At 39.2% G+C, this 12689-nt stretch overlaps 1 protein-coding gene across 1 annotated transcript in view; it reads left to right on the top strand.

Annotated features, from left to right (window-relative positions):
• The window catches only part of LOC129741522 (protein patched), a 43893-nt gene that overhangs the window by 25925 nt on the left and 5279 nt on the right, over window positions 1-12689 (top strand). The window contains exon 2 of the mRNA XM_055733261.1: window positions 12125-12675. Within this exon, the coding sequence (XP_055589236.1) occupies window positions 12125-12675 (551 nt within the window). The remainder of the gene's footprint in view (window positions 1-12124; window positions 12676-12689) is intronic.

The following is a 12689-nucleotide window of genomic DNA, read 5'->3' as shown; positions in this document are numbered from 1 at the left end:
ATACACAGACTTTTGACCCTTCATCCAGATATTGCTCAGACACAGATTTTCCCTAAAATATTTCAAGAGTGCTATAAAAAATTTATAATCCTCCTAAAGGGTGTCCACGATGAAATTGCCACACTATGAAATTGCTTTAACTTTTTAACCGTTTGGTAGAATTTAATGAAAATTTGGGTGGATTAAGTTCATAGTGCATTGTTTACATTCTGAAAGTTTTAAATTCCTGTGATTAAAACTCGCTAAAATGGAGTCGACAGAACAGCTCGTGCGTGAAAAATCTTGCGCATTCATCACGAGAAAAAGGATCTCTCGCATCGTTCCATCGCTTAAACGTTGGAAACCGCGAATTCCACGGTGTCACGAGTGATTGATTAAGCGGTTCGAGGAATGATTGCCACCGATCAGAAGACAAGAAGTGTAGGAAAAAGTATTCCGTACAACACCAAAAATCATAACCGCGTAGTTTTGGCTCTCAACCGAAACCCAAACGCCGATGTGGGTAATAAGCTGCACCTAAGCCGAAGTTTTGTCCAGAAGACCAAAACTAAGGCTGGGATTCGAACGTTCAAGGTACAAAAGGCCCCTAATCGCGACGAGAAGCAAAACAAGTCCGCCAAAACCCGTGCCAGGCAGTTGTACCTCAACATGCTGGCGAAAGTTGAATGCTGCATAATTGACAACGAAACATATGTGAAGGCCGACTTCAAGTAGATCCCCGGCAACCTGTTTTTCACGGCCAAGGATAAGTTCAGCGTTCCGCAGCATGTCCGCATTCAGAAGATGTCTAAATTTGCGAATAAATTCCTGGTTTGGCAAGTCATCTGCACGTGCGGGAAGCGAAGTGCACCTTTCGTGACCCAGGACACGATGAACAGACAGGTGTAAATACCTGAAAGAGTGCCTCCAGAAGCGGCTGCTTCCTTTCCTGAAAGGCCCATAACGTCCCAACAATCTTCTGGCCGGATTTGGCCTCATGCCACTACCCCAAGGACGTGCTGAAGTGGTATGCGGACAATAACTCCGGAGCTCCGCCCCATCGAGAAGTACTGGACGATTATGAAGCAACACCTTCTTAAACGACCTAAGGTAGTGAAGACGTCGAGGAACTGAAGAAATGCAGAAGTGCAGAATCTTATGGCCGGAGTTAAGGTCAAGGTGCGGGCATTGGCGTATGGACTGTAAATTAAATACGAGTAATGAGTAATGAAGTTTAAAAGTTATTTTTCAATCCCTGGAAATTTGATGGCAATCGGATGAAATCTCAAATTTTGCGAATTGATTTTGTGTGTGGCAATTTCATCGCGGACACCCTTTATACGAGCTACGAAAATTCAAGCAAAGTTTAGCAAAAAAAAGTTACTTACGATTCATTGCACTACACTCTTCAAATTTGTGTGTTAAGTGAATCGAACAACTGACCAGACCACATAAAGTCTAAATCCGGAACCATAATCAACATTCTTTAGCTGGCAACCATGCTGGGGTAGCAAAATTCCAAAGAAAACAAAAAGCGAAAACCCGGGTGTACTGAAATCGTTCGAAAACCTTCTGTGGGTTCGGAATGTCGGAAAAAATTTTTAGGCGCTTGAATCGAATCCCGTGTGTGGTAAAAAAAACATTTGGCTCTCGCAAAAAAGTTGGGTTGGGCTGAGGATGGGTTTTCGTTTTCATTTTTTGGTCCAAATTTTCGGTTTCCATCTTCCAGAGTAACTAATCAACCACAGCCGAAACGGAGGCAGGTGTTATTGATTGGGTTCGATTTGGAAAAAAAACTTAGTAGGTCGTTTCGAAATTGCCTTGAGGAGGGTTCTAAAGTTTCGAAACCATTTTTTTTTAAACATTTACGAAATGCAGCTTCGTTTAGAACGACCAGAAGCAGATGTATCAATGGGCAGTTGACTAGTTGCAGCGGAGAAAATCTTAATTAATGCTCTCTAGATGATGATTGACGTTATGCTGATGGAAGACCCAGTTTGAAACGTTCGTAAATTGTTTTGCTTAGGTGGCTCAGCGGGCGGCGACGGTATCTCGCTCGATCTTCTAAAGCCGGATGACCTCGTCGTTGGAGGATCGTCTCTCCCTTCAGTAGATTTTCTCGCCGTCTGCTGCCGCTTCAATCATAATTTTATACGCACGCACAAAACATATCCGTAGCGAATCTGACCTGATTGTTGATGACTCTGTTTTCGAAAAAAGAAAACGACCAAATGCCACGAGGAAAATCCTCGACTGAGAGTCGGGTCGGAATCGCAAAAGTACAGAGGGCAACACAGACCTGCCTCACGAAGGAGACTTGAATAACGAGAAAAACTAATTGCTAGGTAAAGTGTATAAATTGTCTTAATTTCCTAGAATTTGACACAATTTCAGGGAAGCCGAGGTTAAGCCGAAGCAATGATGGCTGAAAAGTGCTCGGAGCAATCTTCTGTTTTCTTCTCCTCTGCAATGTTTCTCATTGCTTTTGCGTTCCTGGGACTCACTCGGAAACGACCACCTGACCAGTTCGGTTTAATTTTCTCTATCTGCCTGCCTGCCTGTCTTCCCTCTTCCAGTAATGAAGCCATCGTCCTATGCCGGGTCCTAGGGGAATATTTCCATCCGATACCGACCGAACATCCAAGGGAGGGATGAAGAAGATCTTTAACACTCTCACTCTATGGATGATTACCTTGATGTGGGCAATGCTGGATGCTGCAGGAACGGAAATCTTTGTAGGCGGCCTACGACTAAGACAGGGCAGAACCAAAAAGACACTATCAGAAGTTTTTTTTCTCCCTCCAACCATAAATAAGACACTTTCGGTGGGATCTATACGTGGAACAATTTCCTAGACCAGGGTAATAAGAAACCGATTCTTGGTTGCGCATTCAACATTTGGAGCTAAGCGACAACGCGCGCGCGGAGAGTGAAAGATCGTTTATAAATATTAACATGCTTAGTCAATTAACATAAAAATGCCGTTCACAGACGACGATGGCGCATTCTCGTTGTGTGGTGGTGGGTGATCCCGCGCGCGAAGATTGAACGAGTGCGCGTGCTCGCGTTTGGCTGATCTCTTATTCTGGTTGTATCTCCTGCCGGCGTAGGTGATGCGATTGGGCCACCCATGGCAGTCCTGCTCCGAACAGCGGATGCGGGGGAGGCTTGGAAACCCGAAAAATATAAAGAGATCTCTCGTATAATAATGTCTTTTTTTTGGGTGTTCCTACGCGATTAGCCACCAGCGCAAAGCTTTGGCAAAGGATGCTGGGCTTGACCGAAACCGAAACGATCCGACTTGAGGAGGTGGAAGCGCTGGAACGGAGCAGACTAGGTCCATTATTTTCGGGGGTATTAGACCGTGTTTGTGGTTGGCTGGGTTTTTTTTCTGCTGCGAAGGCTTAAGCCTTTTACAGAATGTGCAATAAATCATCGGGCTTTAAGCTTTTGGCTAAGGCGCGCTGTTTTGTAAAGGCGTCTCGCCTCTCTGGTAGGCTTAAACTCAGCGCTTTCAGAAAACGAACCCCAACCTTGCGAACGTATAATAGCTTAGGAATTTTGAGATAGTTTTCCTCTTTGGCTCTGGGGATTTTGATAAATGAAGCCGGTAATTGAGATACAACAACAGCACCACGATCGTTTGTGGTTAGGAAAATCAATACTTAGAGACTCGAAATTGAACCAGTTTTTAAAACGGAACAAGTTCCTAGCGAAGTTATGTTCGGGTGTAACTTAAAAAAGATAGTTTGGAAATTAACTGGTTTAACTGATTTTATATTGAAATCTATATCTGAAAATATTTAGATCTAGTTCAAAGTTATAAAACCCTCATCCGTCCCTGAAATTTTTACCCGTTACAATCCCTGGAGTAACAATTTAACACTCCTGGCTAAAAGTAATTCATCTCTCTTGTTTCACAACCGATTTTAACAAGCTTCTAACTTCAGCTTTCTTAGACACTAAGTGAATTTTTGTTTGATCATTCCGTAGTTGATCTACAGTCTTTTTCCGAAGCATGTTTTTCGGATTTTTTTCTTAGACTTTAAATAACGGAAACCTAAAGTTTTAGAGGTGAATAATGTCTGAGAGACATATTTCAGTTACATTACGAGGATTCCAAAACTATAAATTTCGTAAAAATCGCTTGAGAGATATAGCGGTTTTAAGCGAGGAGTGTCAAATTGACACTCAAGGTCTGTATAAGGAGTTTTTTCATGGGCTCAGGGTGCTTCCATAAAACAGTAATGACGCAAAATTGAAGATTTCAAGAATTCATTGAGGTTCTGCGAAGATTTTTTTTTTATTTGAATGCATTCGAATAAAGTTACAAGCCGCCAAACTGCCAATAGTGTAATATTGACATTTGAGAGCGGATTAGGGTTAAGATCCTCAATTTTTAATATTCGTAACATGAGATTACGACTTTTTCATCCTATTGAATTCGATCTCCACAATCGAGTGCTTGCGAATTGTATTTTTTTAACCGGTGTGTTACAGAACTCGGCTCTTAAATGTCTTTGAGTATGTCAATCGAGCGTTATTCGGGATATTCAACCTTCCAGATTTAGTCTGGGTCCTGCAGACTTTTTGGACTTCCGTCAGACATTCTTTTAGGTTTCCAGACTTCCAGGCGTTTGCTTTTTCACAACAATTCCAGACTTTTGGGTTTGGACAAACTTTTTCTAGAAAAACAATCAAAATTCAAAATTCTCATGGTGTCATGGCAGGAAATGGTTAGGATAAGGAGTAAAAAAGTGTTTGAAAGATAGTTTGCATGGGTAATGCTACATACAAACTTGGGTGTCGACTTTTCCAGACATTTTTCCAAAATCTTTCAGTTTTTTTAAACGCTTCGCATGATAAAAAAAAACATCCAAATTTTCAATAAAATGGTACAACTTGAATAGAAGTTTGCATGCAACAATCTTGCACACAATCTTCACTGCAAAAAATTGGAAAATCCAGGGTTGCTAGCGATTTTTTGTATTGAAATTCCAAAGTTTTCCCCGGATATGATGATTTTCTCGGTATTTGTTATACTCGTTTTGAGTATATAATCATGGTAAAAAACATTAATATAAAGCTTTAGAATTTATAACAATTGTTTCCTGTTCTTTTACACGTAGCCTTTTCGTATCAAATTGACAGTTTTTCATAAATTTTTAGAACGAATCAGACGAAATGCATCTATGATTAATTCAACAATTTGGCAAGAACAAGTTCGGCTTATTCGATTTTCAAATTTTCACTGTTTTAAGGTTTTTTGAGCCACAAAGAAAATTCCAGTTTTTCTAAAATTTGTACAGAATTGTAGGAGAAACATTGTGTACAGCTTGTATAGAAGTATGTAGAAAATACATCGAAATATAATATTAAATCATCTTGTCAACTTGAATGGTATTTATGTTTTAATATAAATCCAAAGATATGTTGTAGAAAAAAAAAATTTTTGTTCATACAAAACAATGAATAACTTCAGTAGTGCCCTAGACATTAAAACTTCAGATTCGTGAAAATATTTAAATTCGACAGTGCTGAACTTCAATCTTTTGAATCTAAGATATTATTTTGTATCAGAGTAGAGACCTCAGATTTCGACAGGATTTTTACAATAAGACCAACAACAACAAATGTAACTCAGCTTAAATGTCTCACGCAAAATATTTGCTCTTTCAGGACTACAAGCGACCATAAGGCAAAAAAGTAGGGGAAAATAGTTACTTTCACACGAAATTAGGGAAAAATAAGTGACCACATCAAGTCAAAAAAATTTGAGGAGAATGGCCATGGTGTTAAATTTCCGGAAAAAAATAAGTCAAAAATGTCATCAAAAGAGACTTAACAAATTTCAACCAATAGATTGAATGAGCAATTTATCATTCTTTTTTTTTTTTTTGTAAAAATGAAATTTAAAAACAGTTTTTTATGAGCATTTATGAGCTCCTGCCAGCAAAACAAAAGTTTATCACATGGTACTACAAGGCAGGCATCAGACTGGGTCCATTTTGAGTCTTTATTTATTACTAAGGACCTGAGGTCTAAAATATTTCATTTTGGTTCAGAAACTCATCGTGAGTAGATCTTAACTTTTAGGTTTGTATACAAAAGTTTGAAATTTGATTTCGAAAAACAAATATTAACTTTCTTTTAACTACGGAAAGCATTTTATCGTTTTTGTGTCAATTTATAAATTCTTTAATTAATTTTTTTTCTTATGAACAAGTTTGTCGAAGACCTTAACTTTTCATTTAGTTACAAATTACAAGAAAGTGAATGCGTTTTGAGCCAGAACAAAAAAAAAAATTAGACCTCAAAACAACTCATAAATAATTTGTCTAACCAGCCCATATTGTCTTGATTTTATTTTACATTTTTAGCTATTTTCTGTGCTGTAAAACACCTAAAACGAATTTAAAATGAAAGAAAAATGAAACAATATTTTTCAGAATAAGACGATATATAAACATTTGTTACGATTCAATAATCCATGAATCTTGAAAATAGGAATAATCTTTCTCGGTCCTTCCTGGTCGCATCATACGCCTTCACAAATTGCGGTCAAAATGCATCACTTGTTAGAATATTTAGAACGTTAACCGCGTATCATCAGTTTTTGATTATTTTTTTTTATTTCGCAGCACATTGAAATGTTATTTCGCTGAGAGTTTTGGAAAAGCTTAATCTAGGCCTAAGATTAAATGTACAAAATATTGCTAGATTGTAAAGTGTGTTGATACTCGATGTATCATTTGGATTAGAATTGTAATATGTTGATGCAAAAGATGAGGGTTTTAGGCGCATATGAGTTGTTGGATTGAATTACAACTTATATGGTTTTATTTCCCTCCAATAAAGATAAAGATAAAATGGAATTTTGAAAAAAAAAATCAGAAGCACATTTTTGAAAATTTAATGTATTCATTTGTTAGAAAATTATAAAAATAGTTACTTTAGTGACCAAATTTAAAAAAAAATTAGAAAAAGCTTAGAAAAAGTGACAAATTTAGTAAAAAGTGACCAACTTCTAGCCCTGCTTTTTGCATGAAATGTGTAGGTATAGAACAATTAATCATTTGACGCCGATGACTAAAACTGGTAGTCGGAAACTAGACAACATAAAAGGTTAGAAATCTACGCCGAGAAACACTGAAATTCGATACTCTAAATATCTATCAGAAACCACTGGACCAAATTATACAAACATTGTGTCATTGAGTTACCAAACGTTTTGGCGTTTTGGAAGTAATTCTCTTAAATTAAAAAAAATTTAAATATATTTGAAATTCTGCAGAAAATTTTCTAACATGACAATTTTCCCAGTGATGTACCGCAATTCTCGTTTTTTTCCCGGTTTTCCAGTGATGAGATAAAATTCCAAAGTTTTTTCACGGTATTCCCGGTTTGCTAGCAACCCTGAAAACCTCAGAGCTTGAAGAGCTCTGCCCTTTTTCACGTTGGTCACAATAACCGACGAGATTTTTCATACGACGAGATGAAAGCACGTGAAATATTTCTATGAATATTTGGTATCCCACCCCTTTTTCAAAGGGGAAATAGGAAAGGTGGAGGAGGGCTCTCTTACTATTTTTTTTACAGAACTCGAAATTAATGAAGCAAATGGAACCAGATTTAGCATGTGAGGGAATTTTGATACGAAAAATGTTTCATAAATATTTCAGACCCTTCTTTTCTTTGAGTGAGGAGAAATAAAGAGGGAAGAGGGCTTCCCTACATTTTTCATTGCCTTATATGATAACTATTCAAGCAAATGGAACCAAATTAGCATGGGAGTAAATTTGGATATGGGAAAAGGTTCTATGATTGTTTAGGACTCCTTCCGAATCGCATTGGAATGATAGAAATTTGAGAGGGGAACCATACAATGTTTTACAATACGCGATAACTGTTCAAGGGAGGGGAATTGAATTTGGGATGCGAGGGTATTTGGGTGAACGAAATGTCCCCAAGATAGATGAGAAACAGAAAGGAGGAGGGGGTTCCCATACAATATTTTGCGTAACTGGAGAAAAAATCGAGCAATTGGAACTAAATTTGGCATGGGAGGATATTTGGATACGGAAAATGACTCCCTGATTGTTTGAGACTCCTCCCTGATCCTCCATAGGAAGAGAGGAGGAGCCACCACAGTTTTCTTTAAGATGTCGAGAGTTAATCAGTCGAAAGGTACTGAATTTGGTATGTGATTGTCTTTTGATATGAGTAATGTTTCTATTATTATTTGTGATCCTACTCTTCTTCAATTGAGTGAGATAGGAAGATGAGATGGGAGCCTCATACAATTTTTTTTTGTATATCTATAGATAGGTGCCACTTTCTTTCGTGAACACGACTTATATAATAGTGTCAAAACTAGCGTGTATACCAACTTTCAGGAAAAAAAACCATAATATGTAAATAGTGTCATATTTTTTTGTTGTTTTTGTAAGGGATTCTCCTTATCTAAATAGAAAGAGAGGGCATACAGTTTAATAAACCATCTCGTTATATCAAAACTTGTTTATGTTCCAATGTTGATAAAAAAATAAATGCAAACATAGCATTAAACCATACTTTTTTATTAAATTAGATTCCACTTACTTTTGCTTCAAATATTCAAAGCTTTTCTGATGAAGCTGTTGGACTTCTCAAAATTTGAAGAGTTCTCATCAATCCCCTCTCATGACTGACGGCTTAGTTAAATCAACACCAACTGATGAATAAAAAAATCGAATAAGTACTGAAATAATTCTCATTATAAATTTCAACATTACAGGGAGAATTTTGTCCAAGGAGCGAAAACTGCTGGGACAGAAATGGCACATAATGATAATAATAAAACGAGGAAAGGAATGGATAATGTCTCCATAAAATGCCAAGTATTTTCGCATCTCATTGCCACTACTAAATCGTACGTGTCGTGAGGACCGCGTATTACACGTAGCTTCTTCATCTCGACGGCCTGGTGTGGTCAGTAGACTGAGTCGATTTGTGGTCATTTTTGGATTTCTAAAACCCTGACGCCTAAAAAGCTTCCTTTTGGTTCAAAACTCGCCAATGATTTTTTTGCAGAAACTGTAAGTAACGTTTACATGAGTAAATTTGAACTTTTATGTTTGTATGAGAAAATTAAATATTTTGTACGGAAAAATCAACATCATTTTTGTTTCTTCTGTGGAACCGCCTGCTTGCTGTTTTTGTGCCAATTTATAAATTGTCAAAAGGAAATTTTCCGCTTATTTAACAACTTTGTCGAAAGCCGCAACTTCGTACCTTAATACACAAAAAACTTATAATGTCTTTAACAGGGGTATGTCTTTTGGCGATGAAAAGTAATAAATTCAATTGACATCACTGCTGGTGCAAGTATTGCATGAAAAGTAGTCATCATGCAATATCTTGTTAGGCACCCAGCAGTGATGTCATTTGAATTTATTTCTTTTTAGTGCCAAAAGAGATGCCCCCATTCCACACCTTATAACGTTTATGTTTAAAAAGATACAAAATTACGGTCTTCGAAAAAGTTGTTCAAAATTTACTCATACAAACGTTACTTAAAAAATCTGCAAAAAATCATGAATAAGTTTTAAACCAAAAGGAAACTTTTAAGACCCCAGGGCTTAAGAAATTCAAAAATGACCCCAAATCGACTCAGTCTAGCGGTCAGCCCGTTTATGATGCTGCTGCCTGTTCCTTGGAGTGGAACTTCTCGTAGAAGAGTGCTGTTTTCGCGCGCATCTTCACGAGATTATCTCGTGCAAATTGTGTGTTGAGCACCTTCCTTATTGTTTGCCTACACCTTATGCTGTCTCCTCCTCACCATCATCATGATCAGTAATGTGATGATTCCGGAGAACGATGATGACGCCAGCTCTAGCTGCTGCTAAGCTTGGTCCGACGAGTGACGGTTCAGTCGTTCGCTGATTGAGACATTATAGGAGCAATAAATAAGAAATTAATATCATTCCGCACCTTTGCCACATCGTTGTTGCTACTCCCCAATCAACATGATCGGCATCGACGACGGAGGATTTATATGGCTTGGCCTAGCAACTCTCACACAATGCAAACTTCCTCTCGAGTCCCCTCGGATTTGTGGGGCCACCATAAAACCGAACTGAGAACTGACTCTGATGCTGAAGAATGTCTCTCGCAAATGATTTATTTCATTAATCAAGATGTTGAGCGGTGATTGCCGCCATCCCGGGGACCGCCAACGATGTTCCTATTTTTTCTGCGCCGATTGTTATTCTTCTTCTCCCTGACTTAGGTCGGACGTCGACCAGATTCATCACCGATGAGGCTGGCCTTTTCAGTGCTTGTTGTTGCTAGATGTGGAAATAGAGACATATCGTAGTTCGGAGAATTACAAGGCGACCGTTGTAAATCGAATTGCAGCCTGCTCTGCCCTTGGGTGGCATTGGAGGCAATCAAAGCTGACGGACGAATGGCTTCATCAGCGGACCCCCACCAGATGACCTTCCGCGAAGAAGTCAGGGGCTTTGTCGAAACATCGATTTAAGTAGCAATTCCATCACCGTTGGCTGGTGTGCTGTCGATGTCTATTGGGGGGGTTATAAAATAATTTAAATTTCTTCCTCCGTTTCGGAATGCGGAGAACCTACTAGAGTGGAATAGTTCCAAAGAGAAAAGCCGCTGTCGTTGTTGGCAGGTCTTCTAGAATTTCATCTTCGCACCGTTGCATTTTATGGTTGCATCCAACTACGACGACGACAACAACATGCCAGTTCGAGATTCCGTACATGTATTGTAGGATCATTGCAGGCAGTAAATCAGTCCCCGGGACGGGTTTCTCGAAGGGGTCGACCATAATGGTGTTGATTTTCGTACCGTATCGGCCCAACTTCATGACGAATTGCTGTGACGAAAATGCACTGTTTAATGGCCCGGGACCAGCAATTGGCTCAGTTGATTTATGGCGGGTGGTGTCCTTCAAAAGTTCAAGTACAATAAAACACCTCACTGTGCAAAATTTAAAGTGCAACGGTTTTCCCAATGTTTCCCTTACCGGCTCAACTTTCAACAATTTTGTAGGTCCAATTCCCGCCGAATACCTTCTGTTGCAGTTTGAGTTGAATACAAGGACGTCTTGAACGAAAAAAAATGTCATCTCTAATTTATCTCTTGGTGGTCCTCAGTCTCCAATCTCAGAGCAAGTTCTCTACACAGCACAAAAAATGTAACTCGATCCTCCAATCTAAAGAACGAGCAGCTATTAAGCTCACATAAATTCGAAACCCCCGCAGCACCAAAACAAAAATAGCCAGTACACACAGTAATTCGATAGGGACTAATACAAGGATTAAGGGCAGCACCTAATTACAGCACTGTTGATTTCGTCCTACCCAAAAAAAAAAACGTGCGCTATGCTCCCTTGATTTTCCACATGCACCCATCTATTACGGCGTCTCAACCGAACTTAAAAAAACCCAAGTTCGATTTTCCACCCGAGTAATCCCGGAGGGTTCGGAATTTCTGCTATTTTCACTCTTTGGTTCGGAGTTCAAGTAACTGCTTGAAAAAAAAACATAAATCAGGGAAAAAGACCCACATACTTCCAAGGAAGGGTGCTACAGACGTTTGAAATTTGAGAATGTTCACCAGCTTCACCTCGTGTGGTTGGTTGCAGGTTAAAGCAGCAGCAGGTTCGGTTACCCGAAGCCACAAAGTAGTTAATTTTGTGGTATTTTAGCTTTAACGCTCAATTTAGCGTCTCACCAGTGCGTGCAACATTATGAGACCGAAGTTAAAGAAAGGAAAAAAAACAGCAGAATAATTCTGCTGCCCCGTAAAACTGGAAGCTACTAGGGTTTCTACAATCCCTTTGGATCCTGCTGGACCACACCCGTCGTAATCGTTGAATTGAACTAAGCAATAAACAAAAGACTCCAACGCATATCAAGCGACGAACCTGGTGTGGTTTTGTTCAGCAATTTTCAAAGTATTTTAAAGCGTCTTCTTCTTGTGTCACGATGAAAGCTTCCAAGTGGGAGTGATTGCAATCTTAAATTTTAGAGTAAAGCTAAACTTTTAGGAATTTTCTTGAAACGTTGAATGAATTTTTCTCAACAAATCTTAACACACGGGATACGGATCTAATCTTAGGTCTTTTCTTTTCTTGCAGGGCAAAGCCCGGGGGAGAAGGTCAGCCGTGTACATGCGATCCCTGTTCCAGTCCCACCTGTACAACCTTGGCTGTTCGATACAGAAGCACGCGGGCAAGGTAATATTCGTAGCAATACTAGTTCTAAGTACGTTCTGTGTGGGCCTCAAATCTGCAACGGTGCATTCGAAAGTACACCAGCTGTGGATACAGGAGGGCGGGACGTTGGAACACGAACTGGCTTACACGCAAAAGTCCCTCGGAGAAATGGAAACCTCGACGCATCAGCTACTGATACAAACGCCCAAGGACATGGAAGCCTCAATACTACACCCGAATGCCCTACTGACCCATCTGGAGGTGCTCAAACAGGCCATATCGGTTCGAGTCCACATGTACGACATCGAGTGGAGCCTTAAGGATATGTGCTACTCGCCCAGTATACCGAACTTCGAAACCCATTTCATCGAACAGATCTTCGAGAATATCATCCCGTGTGCTATCATTACTCCTCTCGATTGCTTCTGGGAAGGAAGTAAACTTCTTGGACCGGAATATCCTGTTTTCATACCGTAAGTTCACATTC

This window comes from Uranotaenia lowii, chromosome 2 (genome assembly GCF_029784155.1).
Source record: "Uranotaenia lowii strain MFRU-FL chromosome 2, ASM2978415v1, whole genome shotgun sequence".
NCBI lineage: Eukaryota > Metazoa > Arthropoda > Insecta > Diptera > Culicidae > Uranotaenia > Uranotaenia lowii.
Note: the sequence above shows the minus strand (reverse complement) of the source record. Positions and strands in the feature narration are given on the sequence as shown.